Source organism: Excalfactoria chinensis, chromosome 2 (genome assembly GCF_039878825.1).
Source record: "Excalfactoria chinensis isolate bCotChi1 chromosome 2, bCotChi1.hap2, whole genome shotgun sequence".
NCBI lineage: Eukaryota > Metazoa > Chordata > Aves > Galliformes > Phasianidae > Excalfactoria > Excalfactoria chinensis.
Window position 1 is genome coordinate 67,113,734 of NC_092826.1, and position 27,486 is coordinate 67,141,219.

General features: G+C 36.4%; 1 protein-coding gene across 1 annotated transcript in view; it reads right to left on the reverse strand.

The window, feature by feature from the left end:
- SEMA5A (semaphorin 5A) overlaps positions 1 to 27,486 on the reverse strand; it is a 306,555-nt gene that overhangs the window by 88,527 nt on the left and 190,542 nt on the right. The window contains exons 11-12 of the mRNA XM_072327729.1: positions 23,681 to 23,885; positions 1,828 to 2,035 (exon numbers count right to left, since the gene is read on the reverse strand). Coding sequence (XP_072183830.1) covers positions 1,828 to 2,035; positions 23,681 to 23,885 — 413 coding nt within the window. The remainder of the gene's footprint in view (positions 1 to 1,827; positions 2,036 to 23,680; positions 23,886 to 27,486) is intronic.

The following is a 27,486-nucleotide window of genomic DNA, read 5'->3' on the forward strand; positions in this document are numbered from 1 at the left end:
CACAGTCTCTAAGAAAACACAGGATGCCAGCCTGATCTCCCTTGGTGAAACAAACACGTATGCTTATGAAAATATATGCAATATCTTGTACAAGCCAAATAGCATAATCTTGTTATTTCAAAGAAGACAGAGAAACACAAGAATTAGACCTTTTTCCTTCTCCAGACAGACGGACATGCATGTACGCAGGCCCTTCCCCTTTTCAGTACACAAAAGATGCTCTGAAAGTAATGCCTCCTATTTTGGTATGTTGACCCACAATGTCAGAAGGAATATTGGTAGCATGGCAATAGACACTGAACTTTCCCACCAATGTTACATTTTGTTGTTGTGCAACAGATGGCAGCAGAGAAGCAATTTGACAAAATGGTGCCTGACATGGAAGTGCAGATAGCATGGAACTGAATTCCTCCATGAAGAAAAACATAGCACCTATTGACATTCACTGATGCTTGCTGAACATTTATGGAGATCAAACAATGGATGTGAGTACAGTGAGGTGGTGGGTATTGTATTTCAACAAGCAACAATGGGTCACCTCTGCTGATGCAAATTTTTACAAGTGCAGCATGCAGACTCTTGTTCATTTCTGATGAAAACGCACAGCTAATAGTGACTGCTGAAAAATAGTGTTTTGCAGCTGACAATTTTCTCTATCAGTTTTACTGTGCTCTTCATATCTGTTGTGGTTTCCATGGAAATAAATAGAAGACATTACTTTCAGACTGACCTATTCATAAACCCTTCACTTAAGAAGGAAACAAAAACATACCCTGTTAAAATTGGCTAAATCAAAGGTAAAACTTGGCCCTATGTTAGCTGCTAAATTAAGCTAAAGCTTGAGGTACAAACTTGCCTAAAAATTTTCCTTAAAGTGAGCTTTGCAGGACTTCCAATGGAGCTTTCAGTATTATTTTACTAGAAAACACCTAAAATATTTTAGACAGGACAGCATATACAGAAGGGGTTTGTAAAGAACTTTAATAAGAAGAGCACTCCCCTGGTCTGTGTCAGCTTTTCCTTCAGTCTTATTTGTCAAACCAGCAGGCTTTCAATAGCCTGGTGCATGACATCAACTCACATGTTGTGATGGGAAAATTCTTTCCACTGAGCCACAGCTCTACACCCACATCCTTTGGTTAGCTCCTCACTGTGACCAATGCATATTCCCTCTTAAAGCTAGAAACTTCTCCACCTGTAGTCACTATCTTTCATGGAAGCTATAATCTCTGTCTGGGACACAAATAGCATCTTCTATGATCCTGAGCACAGCAGCTAAGGAAGGCCACTGGAAGACTTTTTATCTCCTTTAATAAGCAAGCTTTTCCAAAGAACATATATTAAACAAGCTGAAAGCCAAGCAAGCTATAAAACAACCAAATAAATCTGTCACAGTTCTCAAATGATCATCATAGCGGTTCAGGGACTCTCTGACATAAAACAGAACAATTGTTCTGACTTACATGAACCACACTGGAACCATATTTACATCAAAGGAAAAACACAAGTAATCAGATGAAATTAACAGCCAGAAATCTGTTGCAGCCCAGGAGTACTTTTAGGTAATACATAGAAAATGTTGCATGCTGAGCTTCAAATTCCTCAACTGCCACAATATAGAGTCTAAAATCTAGTGGTAATTTCCAAAAGTTAATTTCCTTGTTTGATCAAAGAGAAGTCATCCCCAGAGACGGTTCTGATAAATGGTGCACAATAAAAAATCGTAGCTCTAAGAGGTAATTAATTTGGATTCCTACATACAATCACTTTCCTTCCCCATTTTCTTGCAAGCTACAAGCATTTTTCTCAAATCAAACTAGTTGTTACCTGAATGTTTTGTAAAACAGACATCTCTTCAGGGGAACTTTAATCACATGTTCCTGAAGGCCCACAAACAGGACACTCTGGCTGTGCAGGATCTGAAGACTCCTGATGGGCTCCCGCTGACTCTTTGGCAGGAGTTCAATTTCCTCAAGCAGGCAGCTGCTTGAAGTCTGGTTCATTGGGGCAAGTACTTTCTTAATAGTGCCATAGTCTGCAAAAGAAAGAGGAAAATGAGTTACTAAAAATCATACTAGTGATTCTATTTGTTATCATTTGATGGATGAATCTTTATTCTATGCAGGATGTTTTCTATGGAGGCTCAAAATGTGCAGTTTTCACTGTATTTCCTAAGCTGCGATAGAAAGGACATGAAAACAACTGTTACATTCTCTGTATATTGTAAGAAAGTAACAAATAACTCCATTAGTGCTGGACAGACTTACACCAGAAGTGCTTTGAAAAACAGGTGTTCAAAGTTTGGCTATTATACATGCACATTCACAAAACACATTCACAGCAAGAGCTTCTGATTTTTGCTTACCATATTGTAGTACATTATCATATTGAAAGCAGCTTACAAAGAAATAAACTCTTATCATTGCCCTCAGTCTGTTTTAAGAATGAATATTTTAAGAACTATTGGTTTTTATCATTTGCTCTTCACTCTTATTCTCATTGTGATTTCTTATCAAAGGCGGTTAAGGATCACAGACCAGTGTCAGATCACAGATGAGATTTCTGATCCTTTCATGCAAAGTTTTTAAGGAATTTAAAAATACCAAGGAACATTTGTTCTGGACATAAAGGACCATGTTCTCACATTGATAAATATTTCAGCTAGTGCCCTGACTAAAACAAAATGCTTTATTTGAGTAGGGAACACCAGCAAGACGAATGTTCAGGATGCTCTGTTCTGCAACCCATAAATAAGGGTTTTGCCATGAGCAGCAGAAGGCAAGAGGCAAGGCAGACAGATTGTGGCAGAAGGCCTTCAGGAGGGGCCTGGCCCTGACTTGGTGGCAACAGGACATGGCAGTGGCAGTCACAGCCCGCTGCCTCGTGGTAGGAGAGCCAGCCACCTCTGCTAGGAACAGGGTGGGGAAGGCAGCCTGGAGATGCCAGGCTAGTCCTGGCACATGGGAAGGAACTGCTAGCATGCAGACTTAAGAAAATTTAAAAGGGTAGACAAAAGCAAACCCCAAAACTAAAGAGGAGTTGCAGAAACCAAGGTGGCATATACTGGTAAAATTTTCTGTTCCTGAGGAAAACTGAAATTAATCCTAAGAACTGCAGGAGTAATGGAAAGGAGAGCATTACACAAAACAGCAGCTGGAGGTAGGATAAAGATTATGTCTAAAATTTTAACCATATTTTTAGTGAATGTAATAATTGGATAATATGGACAAATTTTATTAGAAAGCCAAGACTAATTACACTTACAACTAATGTTTATTTCAGTATATAAAATGCATTCCCTTCCATAGCAAGATTTTGTGCGTAAAATCATAACCAAATGTTTAAGTCTTCTGATTAACTTCTCAATTTTGAGTAAAAATCACTTAATGTAAGCATTTAAATTTCTCTCCTGTATTGGTATTAGCAAGCTTGTAGGGATTCACTGCATGTAAGAATATTTGTTAAAACAAACAAACAAAAAACCCACCAAAAAATCTCTCATTAAATCACAGAACCATTTGTGCTGGAAGGGACCTTAAAGACAATCTCATTCCAACCCATCCAGGCCAGGGCCCAATCCAACCTGGCCATGAGCACCTCCAGGGATGGGGCATCCACAGCATCTCTGGGTAGCCCTTGCCATTGCCTCACCACCCTCTGAGTAAAAAATTTTCTCCTCTAATCTAAAATAAATCCCTCCTTTTCTATGAAAAAATAAAAATAAAATTCTGTTTTTGATTATTATTGAATCATAAAATGGCTTGGGTTTGAAGGGAACTCAAGGATCATCAAGCTCCAGCTTCTCTGCCACAGGCAGGGTTGCCAGCTGCTAGATCAAGTACTAGACCAGGCTGCTCAGGGCCCCATCCAGCCTGGATTTGAACACCTCCAGGGACAGGGCTTCCACAACCCCTCTGGGCAACCTGTTCCAGCACCTCACCATTCTCTCAGCAAAATCTTACCCTGACATCTAATCTAAGTCTCCCTTCTGTTTAAAACCATTCTCCTTTGTCCTATTACTATCTACTCATGTAACAAGTTGATTTCTTTCATGTTTATAAACTCCCTTTAAATAATGGAAGGCCACAATGAGATCTCCCCACAGCCTTCATTTTCCTATGCTGAACAAGTCCATTTTCTTCAGCTTATTACTTTTTTTTCTATGCAACCAAAAGGAGAGACATATTAAAAAAATAATAAAACCATTGCCAAGAATCAGTTTTGCCTTACAAGTGACAGACTAGCAGTTAAACTGAACAGTTTAACAAGCTTTGCTTCTGTTGATGTTTGTTGGATGAACACTCAAATACTATTACAGTTTTCAAGGTCAAAATACAATCAGAACTATCCATAAAAATAAAAGAAAACCAGTCACTGAGTTATTCACAGAGTGAAATGCATGAGTTTTTGTAGCAAAATAATTGGAAAAAATGTAGTAAGAGAAAGAAAAGAAATAGCAGTGAGATCATTTTACACATGTGAATGAGTTGGTATCACTTCATAGATCAGTTAGTACAACTCTATGTCACTTCTCTAACTGGCAGTTAACAGGTTCAGCATAACTTGTAATAACTTGCACTTGGCCTGCCATCTTATTCATGAGTTGAGACAAAAAATCAACTAAGCATTCAGTATATGCCTCTTATTCAGTCTGATGCTCCATCCTGCTTCTGTGCCTAGCACCTCAAAGCCAAGTTACTTAATGACACCTCCCCAAAGACAAAAGAGGGGAAAAACAAAAGAAAACAACAAAATAACCATCACAGATCTGCAGGGCTCCTTCTCCCATTCACCTTGAGTTTAGCAGTGCAGAGCTTTGGATAAGAGAATAACATCAAAATCAAATGTTTTGTGTTTTTCTCCTCAGCAACTTTATTTAAAAGAGGGCAGAAAGGCAACTTATTTTTAAGTGCAGATCTATGGCTCAGAGAACATGATTACAGCAGCACACTAGCCTAAAACCAAATGAAACATTCTCACGTTTGAGAACTGCAGCATCAGTGACTTCCACCACGGCTGTCATTGCTCTTTCCTTTTTATCTAGGCATAGTGTGTCTATTCCTCCCATTTGCTTCTGCTTTCTTTCAGCAACTTCAAAATCATCAGTTTCCCATTTGTCTTCTAATAGGGTCAGCACTCATACAGAAATGGTGAAAGTCATAATTTTCCAGACTTCAAAAGAAAGAGCAGTGTCAGAGATCCCACAGATTATTTAGAAGAAACAATTCACTTCAGCAATAATCTTGGTCATATGTCTATTCACAAAATAGGAATAAGATCGTATCTGTCTCTGCCTCAGAAAAATTTCTTACTTCTGATCTTCTAAAACCTATCTCCTAAATTCCTCCTGCCTATGGCTCTGATTTTGCATGGACCATCTAGAAGCCCCAAAGAGGGTGATGATCTGTTTCTATTCTGCAAGTTTGAGTGAGATACAGATTCCCTGGGTTGACAGCTGTGTTGACCAGATTATGGTTCCTAGCAAAGGAATATAGCTACCAACCTCCCCAAACTATTTTAACATGTAAACACTATCACAGCTAACAGAGCCTGCTACACAGGTTTTCTTATCCTGGCATAAAATCATATCCATTACACCAGTACTTTCAGAAGCACTTTCAAAAGCCAGTTACTTTGCTCCAGTGCTTTTAATTCTATAATAGTATGCAATATTTTGTGTCTATCCTATGCCACAGATAGCAGGTTTACAAAAGAAGTTGCAACAGCTCTATCCTCTAAAGTACTATCTGTTCAGCCATTTTCACACCACAGCTGAAATAAGAAATGAAGACAGAAGTAAGGGTAGAAATGGTTGTTGAACATAGCTTTGGAGCATGTAGATTTTCAGACCTGTCAAGATCTTACAAGTGAATCTTTATAATCACATTAACTGACCACTTTTACCCAGAAATAACTAAGAAGAATAGTAAACACAGACCTCCCTAATGGATGAGACTTTCTTTTTTGTTTTGCCACACACACTGTGAAAGTATCAATTTCATCACAGATGTCAACACTGACTCCAACTCCAATTTAAGAATCCTAATGAATGGCATCTTCAGATCCTGAAAATAAGCAAGACATGCTGGAATAAATCCAGACACCTGTCAGCCTTAGTTTAAGGATGACTGAGTGTACAGAGGAGTAGCAAAAGATAATTATATCGGCCATAAAGTGTAAATAATGTGCTATGTTAGCTTGTACTGTAATACTTCTCAAGAGATCTGCAAAATCAGCAACTGCATTTTAGAAATCTAATCACTGTAAGAGAATAGGAAGAAGAAAGAATGTAATGCATAGGAGTTTATTAAGAACTGGATGGAAAACCTGTTCTTGTAGAGAAGGAGTTTGGAGGCTACGGTGTCACACAGAACCATAGAATTGTGAAGGTTGAAAGGGACCTCTGGAGATCATCTAGTCCAATCCCTCTGATAAGGAGGTTCCCTACAGTGGGTCACACAAGAAAGTGTTCAAGTGGGTCTTGAGTGTCTCCAGAGGAGACTCCACAGCCTTTCTGGGCACCCTGTCCCAGTGCTCTGTCACCTTCATAACAAAGTTCTTCCACAAGTTTGTATGGAACTTCCTGCATTCTAGCTTTTGCCCATTGCCTCTTATTCTGTCACTGAACATCACTGAAAAGAGCCAGACCCCAAAATTCATTATGAACAAAACGATAGCAGAACAAAATCAAATTAGTATGATCTCTAAAACAGTGTATCAAAGTTTAAATTGTAAAAGGCACAAGGCTCAGACAGCAATGGAGAACACTGCAAGATCATATCAGTGGTGACACCTTCAAAGGACAGTGCAATATGAATGCACAAAACAAATGGCAAATCCAACAAATTAATAAACTTGTGATTTCTGGACTCTCTTAACAGAAGTAAAGGCACTGAAAGAAGCTGCAGCAACTTCTTGCTGGAGAAGAGTAAGTGTTTACATGAGCAGTCATGATTACAAAAGTAAAATATTTTTAAGTTTATCTACCTATGAGCAGTTGTGATTATAAAAGTAAAATGCTTTACCTATCTAGAACTTAAGAGAGGGCAGCCAATAGTCGACAGAAACTGGAAATTAAAGCTATGTACTTGACATTCGTAATTGAATAAGGTACAATCAGCACAAGAAATACACCGCACTCTCATGATACATACAAAAGCAGTGTAATTTACACATTTAAAAATCTGCCAACATAATGATCTTTTTTTGTTGTTTTAAACTAAAGTTTCAATTGAAGCATATTTAAGAGAATATCATAGTATCATAGTATCATGCGAGTTGGAAGGGACCTTAGAGATCATCGAGTCCAACTCCCGGGATTCGAGCCCTCTGTGTAGCAGAGCAGCACTTCTACCCCCTGCTCCACAGGGGGGATTCAAACCCGGGCCCCCTGGTGTTGCAGACGGGAATTCTACCGCTGCGCCACCGGGGCACACAAGCATATATATATTTCAAGCATGGTTGAAATGAATACAAATAACTTATGACTTCAAATAGTGTAATTTGAAATGCACTTCAGAAAATTATATTTATTAAGTATTTTGATTTTGTTTATTGTAGTATGTTTTTTGCATACCCTTTCGCTATTCAAATTATTTTTCCAGTGGGAAAATAAAAACATTCAGACAGTAGTAGGACTGTTGAAAGAAAAAAGATCTGCGAATGTTACATTTCTTTTAAATGGTACTCGTATATGCAAACACACGAACTGTGTTTGTATTCATTGTGTATTTGTATTACTTGAACATCACAGAAAAAAACAAACAAAAAATGTTACGGCTGTCTTCAAGGCAGAGGTCTTTTAGAAGAAAAAGCTGAGATAACAAATATTAAATGGATGTAAACAACATATAATAGTACAAAACCAAAGAAAGCATTAGGTGATTGATAAATGTCCTGCTTCTGCAATATATGTATATATAAATCAGAGGTATCTGCATTCTTTCACCACTGGATTCTAAGAAAGCAAAGCAAAACATGCATTTATTTAATTGCAGAAATGTATTCCAACAACAGGAAGTATTAGGTTGCATAATGCTCGAAACAGAAAAAAGAGACAGGAACAGCTAATGCCTAGAACAGCTGGTTTTGCTGGAAGGGAAAAGCCCAGGTCTTAGGATTAATCAGTTTGTGTGAAATAAAAAAAAAAAAAAAAAAAAAAAAAAAAAAGAAGATGCATATGGTATACAGAATATGAGAGCGTTCAAAGCCTGCTCTTTTTTGCTGTTCCTAAAAATAACTTTAAAATTAGTTAAATCATCAGTAGAACACAGATAATTAAAACCTTCATTGTAATCTGTTTTCCCATATGGGGATGAGGTCCAATTTGATTTAATGTATGGGTATATTTGAAGATAAGAGGACATAATCATTCTTGTTACTGAAAGTATCTTTTACATCCAAGTTTCTAATGTATGCATGTAAACGTGAATTACAGGAACAGGATTTAGTGCACTATAGCCTAAAGGATGTATGAAAGACTGAGCTTAAATCTCCCCACTCTAAAAATTAAAAATGTTATTGGAAAATTTATTGCTTCCACATGGATACAGAAAACAAAAAGAACACATTTGGATTTTAAAATTCCTCATTTCATTTGCTGAATAGTACTTAAAATATTGTCATATTTTAAAATGTTTCTTATTTACTTTTCATCCTAACTTCAGAAAAAAAATAATATGTAAACCTCAAACACTGAGTACAGAACTCCTGTGCCTTATCAAGATGCAAATTTCAACTTAGAAAATTAATTGGGGGCTGTTTTAAATGCCTTTCCATTTGCAATTCACCCATGTTTTAACAATCTGGTCAACATGATTTCTTTTTCTCAATTTCTAAAATATTGATTGATATTATAAAATACGCATGACAGTATTTTTATACAAGACTCAGTGAATCTAAAGTGGAGATTAAAAATGTGAAGATGTTCTGCTTTGAGTCTTAATGGAAAATAAAAGCTGTCATAGGCGAAAGAAGTTCAACAATACAGTACTGTGACTGCCTTGCTATTAGAACTCATTATCAGGTTGATGATAACAAGATGATGGCAGATATTAACAGAAATACATGTATTGAAAACATTAAACTGATTATAGAATCAATTAGCTAAATGTATAACAAAAGCATGTAAGAAATGAAGTACCTGGAAACACATAAAGTAGAAGAATTTTGTTGCAATTCCCATATTAAGAGGAGCTGTTCTCTTAATATGGAAATTTATTTTTAAGCACTAGGTTGGCTAAATGGAATGTTGGTTATTCTCTGTACCATAATTTACTTGCAGAAAGGCTTAACTAAGGTTTCCTTACTCCATTAAACCATCACGAGAGACTAACTTCTGTTGGAGAAAACATTATGCATGCAACTTGGAAAACACATAAATCATTGTACATGGGCATCTAATTAAATTTCAGCAAATTTAATTAACTTAAGTGACAGTAATCTGTGTGATAAGCTTGGTCCTATAAAGCTAGTATGAATACCACTAAAAATTTCCTGTAACAAAAATGAATACTAAGTATTTTGTGTTACTTGTAGAATGTACACACAAATCACTGAGAATCACAGAATCACAGAACTGTAGGGGTTGGAGATCATAGAATCATAGAATCATAGAATTACTCAGGTTGGAAAAGACCTTGAAGATCATCAAGTCCAACCGCAGCCTAACCAGTAGCCTATCTCTTAAAAAACAACCACAAAACAATACCACAACAACAAACCTCTGCTAAATCATATCCCTGAGTACCACATCCAAACGGCTCTTAAACACATCCAGGGATGGCGATTCAACCACCTCCTTGGGGAGCCCATTCCAGTACCTAACCACCCTTTCTGTAAAGAAGTTCTTTCTAATATCCAACCTAAACTTGCCCTGGCGCAACTTGAGGCCATTTCCCCTCATCCTGTCACAAGTCAGTAGTGAGAAGAGACCTGCCCCACTCTCACTGTAAGAACCTTTCAGGTACTGGAAGATCATTGAGTCCAACCTTCATGTTGAAGTAGGTTCCCTAGAGTAGGTCACACAAGAAAGCATATGGAAAACAGAACAAACAATAAGTTTGAACTTGGAGCTTTTAGCCCCATAGAAAGTAAATAGAAAACCAAGTCCTTTCAAGTTCTGGACCTAGTCCAGGAAGAAATGCTAAGGCTGTATATATGTATACATGCATATAGACACACACAAAATTTCAGAATTTAAACCCAATCATTCTCTTCATCGCACCACATTTCAAAGGGCTTTGAATTTCAGAGTTTATTTATACATTTTTTTTGTATATACTTGGTCACATTAGAGTACAGCATTTTAGGCTGTGAAAGCTTTCAGGAAAATACAGACACAAGCATTGATCTGTTGATTTGTTCACAACAAAGAGTAGAGTTAACAAAAATGAGCAGGGAAGCAAAGATTCTCAAATTTAAGGAATAGCACTTTCCATAAATAACCAATCAAAATTGTCAATTTCCTCTAACACACAGCTCATACTACCCTTACAATCATACATTGTTTTCCACTGTCAAGACAATTAGAAAGAAAAAAAGTGTAAAAAATGATACGCATATCTAATATATTTTAGTAAAAGCTACGTGTAAATTCTATGAAAAGAGTTCTACCACACATTATTTAATAAATAATGGTTTCAAAGAGCAAATCATTTAGCTTAGTATAAGAGTTAGGAAAACTGGAAAAGTTTGGCTCTTTCTTTGAAGAGAGTTTTGGAAGCAGCTAAACTAAAATGAAGGAAAAGGCTATGCTAGAATGTTCTTCTCTGGATAAAAACCCTCTTTTTCTACAATCAGATTTTTGTATTTATGTTTTGCTGAATTTGTTTTTATTTTGTTTTAGTTCTTAGATGTAACAACAGCAGGTATGGAAGATAACCTATGAAAAACGAGCAGACAATATTAAGATTTATCTTCTTTATGCCTCCTTCTTATTCTCACTTTCCTATTACATTTCAAATAAATATTGATGCATTTCCTTACACTACTGGAAATTAATTTGATTTAAAGCTGAAATGAGATACATAGTTAATAATGCCTGTCGATGAAGAACTCCAGTGGTCCACTTCATGTCCCAGTCTTTGTGTGGAAGGTGATTTAATTCATTTCCCAGCTATTTAGAAGCTGAAAGGTACTATTGAAGTTGGAACCTATTTGAATACCTTCTGAAATGATTAGCAAGAAAAGCTTCTTAATGCCCTACTGGCTATTCCAAGATAAATTCAGTTGCACCTCTGTAACTACAGGAGTTTCTGATGACTCTATGTCAAGATTTAAAATGAATTTATTTTATGAAGGGAATATTTATATAATATCCTTTCTACGTAGGATATAGAATTACTGCCTCAATGACTCTTCTGATTAAAAAGCACTGATCTAGATACAAGTTATTCCAAAGTCAGGAACTTTTCTCAAACAAAGCTATGTCTTTGGTAGGGGATAAAGCACATGCAATTAATGACAAGCACTGCCCCAAAATTAAATGAAGGCAAAATAATATACATCCAACGCATTCTAGAAAACAGTAAGGTTACGTGATTATTGAAGCTCAATCCCCCCCACATAAACATACAACAGGAATTTAGTTTCAATCCTCAAGACAACACATTTGTTTCAATCCTCAAGTTTCAATCCTCAAGACAACACAACTATCAAAGGAATTCAGGATATTTTCTTTACTATTTTCCAGAGAAAGCTTTTTAAACACAATGCATTCTTTAGAACACCTCTATTCCCTGTAGACTTAATTTCCATATATTATAATGTATCAAAAACATCACTGAATTTGCAGTTGAATCAGCAACAACTTCCTCCCTTAATCACTGGGCAAAGTGTTAAATATTTGCTTTTATACAGGAAACATCAACCACTCCTTGAAGTAAAACAGAATGTAAATTGGTGCTATTAAGGTTTCTGCTAGAAGTGTTGCCTGTGATTTAAAAAGGTATTCTTTTTGGAAAATAATATAAATTATGCTACATCTTCCTTTGGCCATTTCATGTCTCCTGTTGAACTGGACTTTAAATGCAGCTCCAGTAAAGCTCATTCAACATTTTTCAGATAAATAGACAATTCATGTTCTAAAGGGAATTTCAGATCCACTTGAGACTAAAATGCAAAGCAAATATCAGCTAAACCAAAGCAGCATGCATTTTTGAATGACTGCATCTACATGTTTTACCAATAAAACTTAATTATTTTTCTGCTTCCTCTTGGTCCTTTTTAGAAGCTCAAGCAGGAATCCACATCAAGCAAGAAAACCCCTGTCTTAGACCTCCACATCATTTAAGTCTGTTTCCTGCATATAGAAACAAATATCAAACCAAATCATCTCTTTTCTCATCTTGCTAGAGCTCATACAGACTTGTGACAAACTCTTATCCTCCCTAAACCTAAAACAGATGTTCCGTCTTGTATGAAAAAAGGAAACTAAGTACTTTCAATAATCTCAAAATGTATGTATTTTTCATGAAGCAAGTTCATTGTCACACCATTATTTACAATTGCTGTTACATTTTCAATCTTACAAGAGATGTTCAGCTCGCCAAAGATGTGACAGAGATAAGATGCAAGTTTGTAAAATTTTGTCTGATTTAGAGGAGCTGAAACCATCTATAAAAAAACCATGTATTCAGCTTACTCAGAAGTAAAACATGACTTTAGAATACTTATAAGAAAAACTATTGCAGGTACAGATCCTTTACAGGCTACCATGGATGCAAATCCTCTTATAACTAAAATTTCAATCTGTCTGCTGCATTGCCTTTATTTATACAACATAAAGCATTAGCTATTCTAAACTCTTATGAAGAATTAACTTTTCATGATCTTGTACTTGCAAGATCACTTCATTAGTTTTCAATGATATAAGTTTTAATAGAAAAAATGTTCTTATGGATTAATTTGGAGACTCATGAATTCTGGGTTCAATTGGTAGCTTTCTTTCTCTTAAGTCTTCATGTGCGAAACTGGTATTCAGAACAGTAATGCTATCTAAAACGAGAAAAAACAAACACTTGAAATTTCACTTTTCTGTAAAACTGTTTTTATTCAACTATAACAAGAGCTCGCTGCAAATAGTTTAACAAGTACTTTTCCCAGATTTCAAACCTCTTTTGTAATATTGCTTTCCTCCACTTTGACCTGATTTGCTGACAAACGCTCATTTACCTCAGTCTCCTTCGACTAAAACCAGAAAAGTTTCAGCTGCAGCTAAGAAAAATCATGAAGTCTCTGAGAGTTGTGTTACCACGCATCAGTGAAAAAGAGCATCGAACTTCTAGGAACAGGGAGGGAGAAAGATAAGCAATATATACCAAGCCTATGAAAAGCACTTCTCCTTTACTGTCAGCAGCTTCTGATGTGATTTTATGCTCTGCAAGAAAAAGGTGTCTTTCATATCCTTAGGGAATTTCAGGGAGCACTTTCTGCTTATTTAAAAAGGCATCAGAAAAACATTTTAATAGTTTTTACAGTGGAGAATGAAAGCAGTGAATCACTTCTCCAGATGAATCCTGGACCTATTTGGCTTGTGGGATGTAGTGCTCCTTCTCTCAGGCCAGATGAACCATGCACCTGCCTGTGGATGAAAGCACTGCCAGGAGGCCTCATTCCCACCTACAGCAGCCTCTTCTCTCCTAGATTAAGAGTTCAACAAGGAGGTAGAACAGATGGCTTTGAACTCCAAGAGGAATTAAACCTCAGCTCTTCATACCCCATATGAGTGTTGCTGCCACCAGGATCACAGGCCTTTCTGTCATGTTGCCATGTTCACTGACTAGGAAAATCTTATGGACACATATCAGATGAGCTCAAGGCACAGCTACTCAATCATGTCCCTATACCACATATCACTATTTGTATCTTTTTAATAATGTTACATTCAAATGTGAGCATTCAAACACATAGTGACATTAACATAGATACTGACATCAGTTTAAAAAATGCTCTTCCTGTAGAGAGGATATGATTCAGACAACAGCATAACATGAGGCTTTAAAGAACTGGGGAACATAATGCTGTTTCTCAGAACTTGGCAAAAAACATGATTGACAACAATTTCAGGTTTAGCTCTAATGCCCTGTATTCCCTCTCTACTGTGGAAACATCAGCAAATCTCAGGTATACAGCATAGAGAAGAAGCACAATTCATGACAACACCAAGCATGAAGTCATTGATCATACGAAGTGATCACCTCATGGCACATTTGTATTTAATTTACACAAGCTCTGTCTATAAAAATTACCCAGTAATGCAAGATTTACATGACAAATGAAGACAAAATCCTCACAGAAGGCCAGTACAATTTCACATGAGGCTGGCATGCAAAATGACACATTTTTCCAACTCAGAAAAGCAATGCCAGTTTCAAAATGGAGTAGAATTAATACGAAGACTGTGCTGTGCTGGTGCATCAATCCTGCAGTCAAAATAAAATTTACTTTGTTATTGCCTTTGATCATAATTACTGTATTTGAATCAAACAGATTCTGCCCATATGCACATTAACATATTTGCAATCAGACTACTTTAACTTTTTAGAAGTCTCAAATATTTTAGTTTCTTGAATATGAAGTCTTTTAAGCAAACACATTATAATGAGAAACAAGCATATAGGGATTCCTTAGGTTTTACTTAAAGCGTGCTACCTATTTTGTGCATTCAGACATAATCTAGTCAGGACCAACTAGGCTAAAGCTGAGGTACAGGATTTCTCTTGGGTGGTTGAAGCATGATTAGCAACACTTTTTTGTTCCCAGATATGAAAACATTTTACTTCTTAAGGCCAGTTAGATTACAGCCAAGTAGATCCAACATCAACAGTTGAGAAGTGAATAACATACTCTAGAGAGTGTCCATTTGGCAATATGTTGTGTTGACAGCCATTCTTGTTTTTACTATCCAACTTTTTTTTTACTAAAAATGACACAGACACACAAAACTCAAAGCCTTGAGAAAAAGATGGCAGAAGTCATACACAGACTATTGGTTCTGAATGAGAAACATTACACTTGCGAAGAGATGTCTAACTTTGATATGCTGGATTCTGAAAGGAAAAAGAAATATAGGGCTGCTATCGAATAAAGTAATTCAAAATTAAAATTAAAAATAATAATAATAAATAAATGAATAAATAATAAAGTTTATGTTAAATTCCCAGGAGCTTCTTCTCAGGAAGAGAAAGCATTCTAGCTTAGGAGAGACATGCCAAAATATTTAATGAGTGGATAGGACTTATCAGATAGCAGAGATAAGTCCCACTAAAGAAATGTGTAACCTCTTGCTAAAATAGTAGAAGAGATAATAAACATAGTTATTAGTTGCAAGATGAAATGGTTGTTATGATTTAAGGCCTGCTATCTGAAACACAGCAGCAATGAAGAATGTCACGCTACACACAAAAGATAAAATTACTATGGAATACGGACCCTGGATCATTGCCAGTCTTCCAAAGTTGAGATGTATTAACTCTGATTGAATCTGACTGGACTGGGAGTGCTTACTGCTCCTATTACTTTTTTATTGCTTTCCCATTGTGCCACCACAATAATAAATATCCTGTAATACCCCAAACACACTATGAATATGGTAAGTTTTCCCACTGAATAAATTTTCCAGTACCCAGATCAAAGAAGCATTTACATGCACAAGTGGAGAAAACTGTTTTTCAGATAATAGCTCAGTATAAACCTTGTCTAATTGCTTAACTGAATCGTATGTGGCTGTTTTCACTGAAGTACAGAAAGACAACTAACTGTTGTACCAATCCAGAAGCATCATAAACTTGGCTGACTAGAGTGAGTCAAGAATTCTCCTCTACTCAAATACATTTACAGTTTGAATGGTGCCTGTATGTCCCTGACCACAGTGGAGCCAAGTTCAGTACAAATTCTGTATGACATACATGGAAAGTCAGCAGCATTTTCAGTATAAAGAACAGCTTTTGTTCAGAAACAGAGAATGAAAGATTGATGCTGCCACTCATTTCTTAATAATAGAATGCAAGTTAGGAAGTAAATGGAGAAGAGATAGCAACAAACTTGAAATTAGAGACATGAACCTAGAACCTCTTCCCAGAAGATTTTCTCTAAAACATTAAAGCAATAATAGCCATGGTATACACCATAAATAGTCATATTATATTCTTTTTATTACAGCCTAGGAACCGGGCATTTGACCATAATTAAATATTGGCTTTTATCTCCTCAACAAGTGATCTAATCACTACATTTGTTGTGTTCATTCTATTCCTTCTGAAGGTGTGAAGGTATAGAACCAAATTTCCAAGATTCATGAGATAAGAAAAACAAAAAATAAATTAAAAGGACTCCATGCAAATGACTCTTACCCAGTTACTTGATATAGTAAAATACAGACAGAGCCTACTCTACCTTTTTGTAAACCTGTCTGCAAAGTTACAAGACACATCACAGAAAAGCCACATTTTTGGGAATATCATATCTGTATGTTATGATCACTCTTCAATGTCATGGAACAAAGAGAGGTATGTATTTATTCAGAAGTTTTTTTACTGTATGAAAATATGCCATGTCATTTGACCTGAGATGAATAAACATAAAAATAAAAAAATAAAATAATAATAATAATAATTTTAAAAAAACAAACAAACAACAACAAACAAAAAAGTCCCAAATGCTGATTGCTAGTGACAGTTTTTTATTTGCTTAGTTGAAACATATGGATTAATTTAGTTTTACCATGAAAAGTGTGGGAGAATGAAGGAGTTCACAAATGTAAGAACAAAGAGAGTTCAGCAGAATATCCTGCCTAATAATTGCTTTACTCAAAGTGCACACTGAACACCATACATTTGACATTATTATACTTGTGATCCTGCATGCCCTTCTTTTAAGGGTAAAAGAGGAGTATTATGTTTGGTTTGAACATTTTTGATTAAATATACTGATTTCTTCTATGGTTGTCAGGGGTTCATTGATTGACTCTTACTTATGTCCACCTTAAATGTAAGGCTTTCTTAAAGTAACAAGCCTTGCAGAATACTCTACAGATGTTTACAATGCTTAGTAATATGTCACATTGACTAATCCCTTCTCAAATGCTGTACATAGCCAAGCCCCACATCTCTCAGTAAGGATCCTGATCACTAAATATACTCATGCAAGAGTTGGTTACCGGCTGAACCTCCCTGGGATAAGCTGCCTGTAGCAGCCTCATCTAGAAGCAATTCTGACTTCCAGTGGCAGCACCAAGGTGCCCACACCATGTGTTCTTTGGACATTTATTTACAGACTGTATCTAATGGAGCTGGGCAATCATTAAAACACAATGATAACTGTGAGTAGAAGAAAAGGCTGCCCCTTTTTAAATTTGTCCCATGGGAACAGAATACAAATGTCATCTATTTGCAGCAAGTAATTCATGAATGTGCTGTCAAAAATACAAATGAACTATCTGAGCAAACACAAGCAACAAACTAATCAAAATCATGACCTATTTATGAGTTGATTATAATAAGGAAAACTGACTACAAATAAGTGGTGGGTAATTTGTTCTCACATATAAGTTGCTGTCAATGAATAATTTAACCAGTTCTAGTTACAGTCAACTACTTATTAAGAAACCTCCTCAGGTCTTACTGGAGCTGGCAGAATGATAGATCTCTATAAAGAGTGAAAAAAACCAAGTGAAATCAGTATTCCTGAACATCCATAATGTGAGGTTTGATTCTATAGTGCTCAATAGTATCATTTGTAGCCTGAACTTCCAGCATGGTCATTCCAACAATGGTAACATTATAAAACAACTTTTCCCAGTACAGGTGACACAATACTCAAGGCAGCAGTAAATCATTTTTTCCGTGTTCAAATAGAATCATAGAATAGACTCACTCAGGTTGGAAAAGACCTTTACAATCATCAAGTTCAACCACAACCCAACCATACTACCCTAAAAACCCTTCGCTAATTTTTTTTTAAGCTTAATAGATTAAAGATTAATAACACAAAGTACTAATTCAGGTAGGGTTTTCCTTCATCAGTATTAACATTTACTGTAGAAGGAGCACAGAATAAGGTTATTTATCTTATAATTTACTGCTCAATTTCTCAAATAGCATTCAAGTTCATTGTGTTACTGTTATGACTTGTGTCTTCCAAGGTGCACCTTTTCTTGATGGAAGAGAAACTGACGACTATCTATGCTTCAAGCCTCTTAAAATGATAATGCAAAAGTCCAGAAAGGTAAGTTACAGAGAAGTAGTTTTGGAAACGTTGCAGTGGAGTTTTACAACTGGGTAAAAGCATACCATGTCTTTGTCTAGGAAAGTCAGAAGAAACACAGCAACTGTGGTTTTTATTACAACAGATGAGAAAGAGTTTTAACACTCTCTGATTATTGCCTGCTGCAGTGCATATGCTCCATTATCCATCTGCACTCTGATTTATCCTGCTGCTTTGTTTCCAAACTAGAAAGTATTAATATATACAAATTGCCCACTACACTTTCACACTTGAATTGTGACTCAAATTACAACTACTTGATCATCATTAGGCTTGCATTTATGCTGTAGTTTCTAGACTAAAAAGATGCTTCTCAGACTAAGAGAAAATGTATATAGCTTCTTTCAACAAAAACTATCTGGAGATTACTTCTCAGTTGCAACACACCTGAAACAAAACACTCAGAAATGCCACCAGTTCCAAAGAAATTAAGCTCTGTAGCTCTCTTCACCATGTATGAAATGTGTATAAGCTTTGCTTATAATTTTAAGGTTCATAGCTTCACACTTGCCATGTTATGACACTGTTCACACTAAATAAGAAAGCATACTTTGATCAGTACCTGCAGTCTGCCAGGAAAATTACAATACTTCATGCAAAAAAATTAAGCAAAAATACACCTATATTGAATCTTGGAATGGGATGGTCCCTAACACATTACGTGGTGCATTGTTAAAAAAAGAAAAAGAAAAAAGAAAAAAAAAAAAAAAACAGGCAAAAAAAGACAGTACTGCAAGCAGAAAAAATCAAATCTTGCACCAGCCATATAGTAAGACACACCAGAGAAATACTAACTGTTTTGACTGCATTTCCAAAATGAGCATCATTAGTCATTTCATGAGATAAGGACTAATTTCTGATAAATATACAACATCAGCAAGGGCTACAACAACAAAAAAATGTTACATTTGTGTAGATTTACTACCTGTTATTACCCCACTGAAGACAAAATGTATGAAATATCCATCTACATTATCAAAAACCACCTTTTGAAATTTCTTTTCGTAATTATTTTCATAACTATTGCTGTATGCGGCTCACTAAAGCTGCTTTTTATCATTACTCTCTGCAATGCTATGTACAACCTTCCAAAACTTCTTGTACAACTTGTGTTCTAAACTATTACAGTCATCTTTAAACTTCAAAACAAACCCATCTTTATGGCATAAAAATTCAGGCTTAGTTCAGCGAACAGACCATTCTTTAGAGATATGCAGCATAGCCAACAGTAAATATTTCTTCAGGTTTCAGTAGGTCTTTGTAAGGTAGCCATGCCCTAGTTTTATCAGTGCTAAAATATAAATTACCATAATCAAGATCCACCAATGGGCACATACGATTTCTGTACAGGATACAGAGGGCACATCCTCAGCCCACTGAGAAACATTCAGAGAAAATATGGACATTTTCCCACAATTTTTAAAATATGCCCTTGAATTTATTTATTTTTTTCCCACAATGCCAGTTTATTTTCTAAAGATTTTGCTCTCATTGCCGTAACATGTTCTCTGAAAAATGCTTTGGAGACCTTTGTATTTTGGCAACGTTTTAATCACGAGACACCCTGGCAAACAAATTGAAAGGGAAAAATGAAAGGGAGAAAGAAATGGAAGCGAGAAAAGAGACAAGCACACAAAACTGTGATATATGGAATACCATTTTGCTTTAAGCTTTCTCCAATTAAGAAAGAAGTAAATTTTTTTAAACTTGAAGTGTTGCCAAAATATTGATCATTCAGTAGCCTGCTTTACTTTTAGTCTGGTATCAGAGATGAGTCTTAATTCAGAACTTCCCTTAGCACTATCCTCGACTTTCCTTTCTGACACATTGAAAAATGTTTCAGGGGTTTCTCTGTTTGACCAAAGCTAGCAGCGTTATGCTTGTTCTAAGTAAAAGAAAATGTGCAGGAATTGATACATCCCTTCTTTCTCTGTTAGAAGTCAGTGCAGCTGAAGATTAAGATGTGTTTCCAAATCAGTAAAATATATTTTAGATACCAGCAGTAGATGTTAAATCCCAGCACATCAGAATCTTTACCAGAATGATGACTTGGCAGAGGTTTAAGAAATGAAGACTGTTGACACAGCAGATTAATGCATTTGTATGCTTACTCACAGTTTCTTCTTGTAATATTATGCCTATTTAAGGCTTAATGAATCTAGATTACACTATTAATACTGTCAGGGTTATTATCCCCTGTAATATTTGTATTCTGATAACAAGGTGGATAGGCAGGTGAATGTGAGATGGAGAAAGAAAGAATTTTCTCTTAACTTGTGCCCACCTGATGCAAAGAATGAGATTTTTGAATTGATTAACAAAGACAGTAGAATGTTCATTTGTATTCAAACCAATCTATATGTTTACTTTTCCACTGAATCAGCTTTGTGAATTTTAAAAGACAATTTTGTAAGAATGCTGTGATGAATTACAATTACAAAAGTTATGCAAAGTACATCGCACACAGTATGGGTTGGATCCATCCTGCCTTATGTCGGTAGGTATAAATTCCCTACCACCAGCATCCTGGAGTTGAATGAATTTCCCTTTTGGCATCAAGTAGTGCAATTTAGCCCAAACAATTTGATACCATGGCATATGAAAAAAACAATTCAGGTTGGAAGGGATAGCATGAGACTTATTTCCAAGCTCCTGCTCAAAGAAGAGCTAATTATAGAAACAACTGGGTTGCTGCATGGTCTTGAAAACCTACCAAAATCAAGGTTCTGCACCTCTGTAGTAGCAGCCCCCACTATCAGTACAAGCTGCCAAAAAGAACTTGAGAGTATCGGTGGCTGGCAAACACAACATGAGCCAGCAGCGTGCCCTTGCAGCCCAGAAAGCCAGCTGTATCCTGGGCTGCCTCAAAAGAAGCATGGCAAGCAGGGCAAGGGAGGTGATCCTGCCCCTCTGCTCTGACCTGGTGATACCTCACCTGGAGTACTGTGACCAGATGTGGAGTCCTCAGTGCAGGAGAGACACAGACCTGTTGGAGTGCATCCAGAGGAGGACCACAAAAATGATCTAATGGATGGAACACCTCTCCTACAAGTACAGGCTGAGAGAGCTGAGGCTGTTCAGAGAAAAGAAGGCTCTGGGGTGACCTGATAGTGGCCTTTCAGTATCTAAAGGGAGGTTATAAGAAAGAAGGAAAAGGGTCTTGAGCAGTGTCTACTGTGATAGGAGAAGGGGAAATGGTTTCAAACTGAAAAAAGGAAGATTTAGAATGGCTATAGGGATGAAGTTTTTTACAGTGAGGGTGGTGAGGAACTGGAACAGATGCCCAGAGATATGGAGGATGTCTTGTCCCAGGACACATTCGTGGTCTGACTTGGGGAGCTCAGCAACCTGATCTAGCTGTACTGTCCTTGTTCATTGCAGGAAAGACAGTGTAGATGAAGCGAGTATTAATACTCACTGGAAAATAAAGCTTAGTTCCTGTGCTTAATTGAGGGGACACACAGAAGGAATATGAACACAAATCACTGCCATTGGGTGAATTCAAAATGAAACAGAAATCACTTTGTCAATAAAATTTTCATAACATTATATAGTTAGTATGTTTCTTCCTCTTACAGTTTCTAACCTGCCTACAGCATACACTCTATGGTTACATCAAAGCATGTACTAGTGACAGACTAAAGATTCAGCTACCAGAATATCCTATTTCCATGACTGACTGAAAACGGTGGAACAGAGAAGAATGAAACTGCATGGAAATTATACATGACAAGGAACATAAAAGCACTGTCTTAGCAGCAACAAAGATGCATTAAAAAAACCTAGAAGTTTCATTGAACACAATTTATTAATGAACCATGAAACTTGATATTTTAGACTCCCGCTTTCTGAGTAAGACATGGAAGAAAACACAGTGAGGAAATCTGAAAACTGAAGTCAATCAGAATTATGACAAATTATTTCATACTCAACACTGACATTATAATATAAATATCCTACAATGCACTGATAAATATAAAACCAATGAAGTACATGTTTCTGTAATACCGTTTCTGTCAGGAGACTGCTACAAAACAAACAGCATTTGGAAGTAGCATGATTTCACTTAAAATGCTATGCTTTACCAACCGGCAAGTTGTTTCGACTACAACTGGACAAATTCAAATAAAGTTTTAACCTATTAAAAGCTTTCATATTACTGCTCAACTTTCATGCAGTAAAATGTAAAAACTTCACCTATTAGGATAATTAGACAAGAAATACTGTCTCATCAAAATGAAGCAAATTATTCTAAAATTTCTTCAGTCTAAAAAGATGCAATCATCTCTGAAAATCATTGCATCCTGTTTTCAGGGGAAAAATAAATCATATATTGAACCACAACACAAATTCTTCTTAGGCTCTTGATAAGTTATAAGTTATGGATATACAATTTTCATCAGTAAGTCATGATTTAAGTGATTCAAATGACTGATCCAGTTTCTATTGAACTGATGACAAATTTGAAACTGTCTTCATTGACTGCAAGATCGAAGAACTTGCTGCTTACCATCTTTTTTTGCCTGTTGATTAACCGAGTCCTTCTTTAAATTTTCCATATTTAGTGCCTACTCACTATGAAATGGAAAATGCACACTAGCAAACCATTCCTTAGATGAACTATCCCCTACTAAGTATGTGAGAACTACGTTTTCTGTCATAAGGTCATAAACGTGTTGCTTTAATCTAATACTGCCATCTCAGGGACATCCTTGTTTGGCAAAAACAGTTTAACACCTTCAGTGTTTTTCAGAAGCTTAAATGAATTTTTGAGTCTAGAAAGTAATACTTCTAACCAAGACAATTTTATATATAAGACTATTTCATTACTAGAGTTTAGATGAGTTATCTATAAATGGAAAAACAATAACACAGAGTATAGAAATGCTTAGGAATGGATGACTTAAATGTGCAACGAAAAGGAAAGATAATAAAATATTTTTGAGCAGAAGAGTCAGAAATAGCAATAGCAGTAATTGCATTTGTTATATGAGTTCTTTTTACCTCAGAGGATTCTAAAACAACATATGAACCTTGAGTGAGGATGTAACCTGAACTACATACAAAGGATGAAAGAGAAACTTGTGAATTCATGTTTGTGGAATTTCTAGCCAATAATTTTCTTGACAGTTTGTAAACTTTATGCTTTCAAAGGAGAACAGGAAACACAGGGCAACATATGAGTCTAAAATATAATATAAAAAAGACACTGCAAACTGCTGGACTCTTTTGCTCACCAGATATAGAAGGCAGAATTAATGCTACCAAAAAGAAAAACAAACAAACAAAAACAAAAAACACAGCAAAACACCAACCTATTCAAGGTGCTATAGATATTCCAAAACTGATTCAAAGACTGTTAAAACTTCAGAGACCTCAATCTTTTTCAGTTATTATAGCAACACAAAGTTCATACCTGTGGCAAGATAAATGATATGGAAGAGCATGTCCTTGCCCTGCACAACATCCACAACCACGTGAGAAAATCGGCTGTTGTCTTCCATGAAGTACGGAACTGGAATAACTGGTTGGACAACCTCATGCATTAGGAAGAATTTTTGAGCATCCTGAAGATTTCTCTCAGTCAGGTTCACATACAAACCCTGGTCCATGGTGCCACACTGCAGACAGAAAATAACGTTACCATATGCCTCAGCAGTACCTGAAGTTTTACTCTTTGAATTACAGCACAAGAGCATAAATATTAAAACTGTGCATCATAGATACACTTTGTAATTCCACATGACAGTCATTTTCTGGTGCTAATCAGTGTGTCCACACAGTGGCTTAAGAAGCTCCACTTGCCTGAGGCAGTACTAAGGGTACTCCCTAATTCCAAACAAGCTGACATTAGAATGAGTGCAGGTGGGCTACAGTAATGTTTGACTCTAACTTACATCCACAGAGTACGAAAGAGAAAAGCTGCCATCAATTTATTTTTTTATTTCTTTTATTTTTTTCAGAATTTACACAGACACAGTGCTAAAGGAATTACAAATTTTCATATGAAAACCCATGACCTACCACAGGCAGTCTGTTGACAGAGATCCCAAGTCACAGCCTTATGTACAGTTCTATAAACTTCTTCAGACTCTGTGTGCATTTAGCACACAGAATGGACTGTGCAGAGCTCTCACTATAAATCAAACTACAAATGTTACCCATTGCCGAGATAGTTTTGCTTTGTAATTGGTCATATGTATCTGGAAACTGTACTAATATTTGAGTGCAGAGAGAAAGTCCAAGCATAAATAAGCAAAACAAAATAAGCAGCAATTGATTTTAACATCTTTCTGTTTAGGTCTTCAGCTAACTGAGGACAGGAGATAGATGCTCAGCCCATGTGAGTATATAAACATTTCCATGTTTATTTAAATATTATTGCATCAGAGAAGTAAAACATTGCTTCACTACTTTTATCAAACAGTGATGTGAAAGAGATACTCTAATATCTTTTACTCTGTTCTATGTCATAAATGATACTATGAATTGCAGCATGAACTAAATAAAATCATCTGCAAAATTCTACCAGTTATTTTTAATCATTAGCATATTATCAATCTGAAATTAAGCAATTGCTCCAAATACACAACCTTAAATTAATAATAATAATAAAATAACTTCAATCAATAATTCCTTAATGAGAGAACCTATGATGAGGCAAGACAGTTAATCAACAGGGAACAACCACTTTTTTTTTGCTTTGTGAGTACCCCCCATGTCAAGCCAGTGAAAAATTAAGCAAGTGTGCCAAAGAATTTCTCTGAATATATCAAGGCAGAAAGATTCCAGCTAGAATACTCATAAGTACACTGTCCTTGGTCTTTCAATGGAAAACGTCCCCTGTGAAGAGAAAGTGAGCTATGGAGAAAAACAGTGTTTTTAAAGACTGGGACTTCAATGGTATTCCAATCTGGAAGATGTTTGATTTAATATAACCCAGCCTTGGAAATACAACATGTGAGGTAACTATCACCACCCAGAAGTAGTCTTCTTTCACAAACACATGCTTCTGTCTCTTAATGCTGAGCAGCTGAATGCTCTGAGGATAAATCAAATTCAGAGACTACACAAACAGAACTCCAAGTATTTTACCATAACTGCACTACAAAAGAAAAGACCTCCTTTTGGGAAAGGAAATCAGTGGTTCAGCCAATGTACATATCCACTCTCCATGCAGTATGCATTCTAGAGTACTGTGAAGTCACAAAAAATGGTTATATCTAACTATGTGCATTAGACTAGCTTCTGGTATATGTCAGCACTGTGCTTATGGAGCCAGAAATCTGACAGAAAGTTCAATTGAATAAAAGATAGCACCTGTGAAAAAAACAGAAGTTTGGCATCACTAATGATACCTAGAGATCAGTTAACATGAATTGGCTTCAATACTGTGTTGTAAAAGGCCATGTTACAGCTCTTAAAACTAGAGCTGGCCTGCAAAACTGTTCTGTTTGATCTGATACAACCACTGCTGCTCCTCTTGTAAATTTGATAAAGAAAGTACCACCCATATCATAATCATCCAGACTACCCAAGCAAGGATTTTCAACATCTCTATGCCTGTACTAGAAGCTAGAGATGAGCACCGGCAGTATAGTACAGACTCAGACTGTTTTTACATTGCCATTAGACAGTCAGCTTCTTTTGCATGTATCATTCCGTATGGGATGCACCCACAATAATTACTAATGCATTAGTAAAGGTTTTGAAAGCAGAGATGAATAACTTGCACTGGAGTTGAACTTAGAAAGAAGGTAAGATGTATACAAACAAACCCTTCTTCAGGATTCTTATTCCAAAAGCTCAGCCATACTTAGACCTTCTTACAACCCCTACTACGACAACATAAATATTTCTGCAAAATGCAAGAAGTTATGAACAGATACAGCCTTCTTCTGCAATATGGCTTAATTTAATGGTGTTCTGCCACTTGAAGTTAGCGCCAAATTCAGATCAAGTAACAAGGCCGTGTCTTGTAATTCAGAGCAAATTTAGTGCCTTATTTTCCTTTGTTTGCATAAATCAGGAAGTAGCTAAAGCTACCTGCAGTCCCTATTGGGTGGTTCTGTTTTATGCCTACATAGATCTTATGACCCTTAACAAGGAGGTGGGGAAGGTTGTTAAAGGAGCAGCATTGAACTCCTGAAATCATAGACTGAGATTAGGAGAGAGGCCTACAGAGGAGCAGGACATCCCTGGCAGCCCATGGCAATCACACAGAACAGATCTCCATGTGCAGCCATGGAAAGGATGGCATTGCAGGAGGGAGCCACATGGAGCAGAGGTAGAGGGTGACCACAGTGGAGCAGCAGAGATGAAGTGTTATGGACTGACCACAGCCCCAATTTACCTGTTCCCCTGCCCTACCCAGGAGAAGAAGGTTGAAGAGGGTGGATGGGGAAAGGTGATTTTAGTTTGCTTTCAGTTTCTCATGGCTCTAGTCTGTCAGTAGTTGGCATTAAATTCAGTTACTCTCCTGATTCTAACTCTGTTTAGCCTATGATGGTAACTAGTGAGTAATCTCCTTGTCTTTGTCTCAACCCACGATTTTTTATCATCACACATTCCTCCCCCTGTCTAACTGAAAAAAGGGAGTAACAGAGTGGCTGTGTGGTGCTTAGCTACCTACCTACCAGGGCTCATTCACAACAAATGGCTATGTGCTTACCATAAATATTCCTTTCTTTTTGTTAAGAATTTCCACTGACTGACTCTCCTTGAACTAATTAGTTGTATACTGTCAGCCAACTACAGATTACTACAAGACCTGAGGCTGACAAGTTCAAATGAGGAAGACACCATTTCACAGATTATCTTACTCAAACTCCTTACAGGGAAATATATACAATATTGAGTACTCCACTTTCCACCCCCCCGCCCCCTTTTTTTTTTTTTTTTTTCTTCTTTTTTTTTTTTTTTTTCCTGTCAAATAATGGTTTCTTCTTGATCATAATAGCACACACATAGCGTAAAAGAAGATAGCAATCTGATTATACTTGAGTCAGGAATTAATGCTGCCTTGACAGATAACTGTGTTCTGTTACTACAGAAAACTGAAGTACAGCCCTCTTATTTTCCTCCTACTCTTCAATGCACACTGCTTTTCAACCCAAATTATTCTGTGAAAAGACAAAATTAAGAATGCTAAAATTGGGGGGGGGGGGAGGGGAATCTCTTAAGCTTTCTCCATTTATTTATTTATTTATTATTTAAAAGACT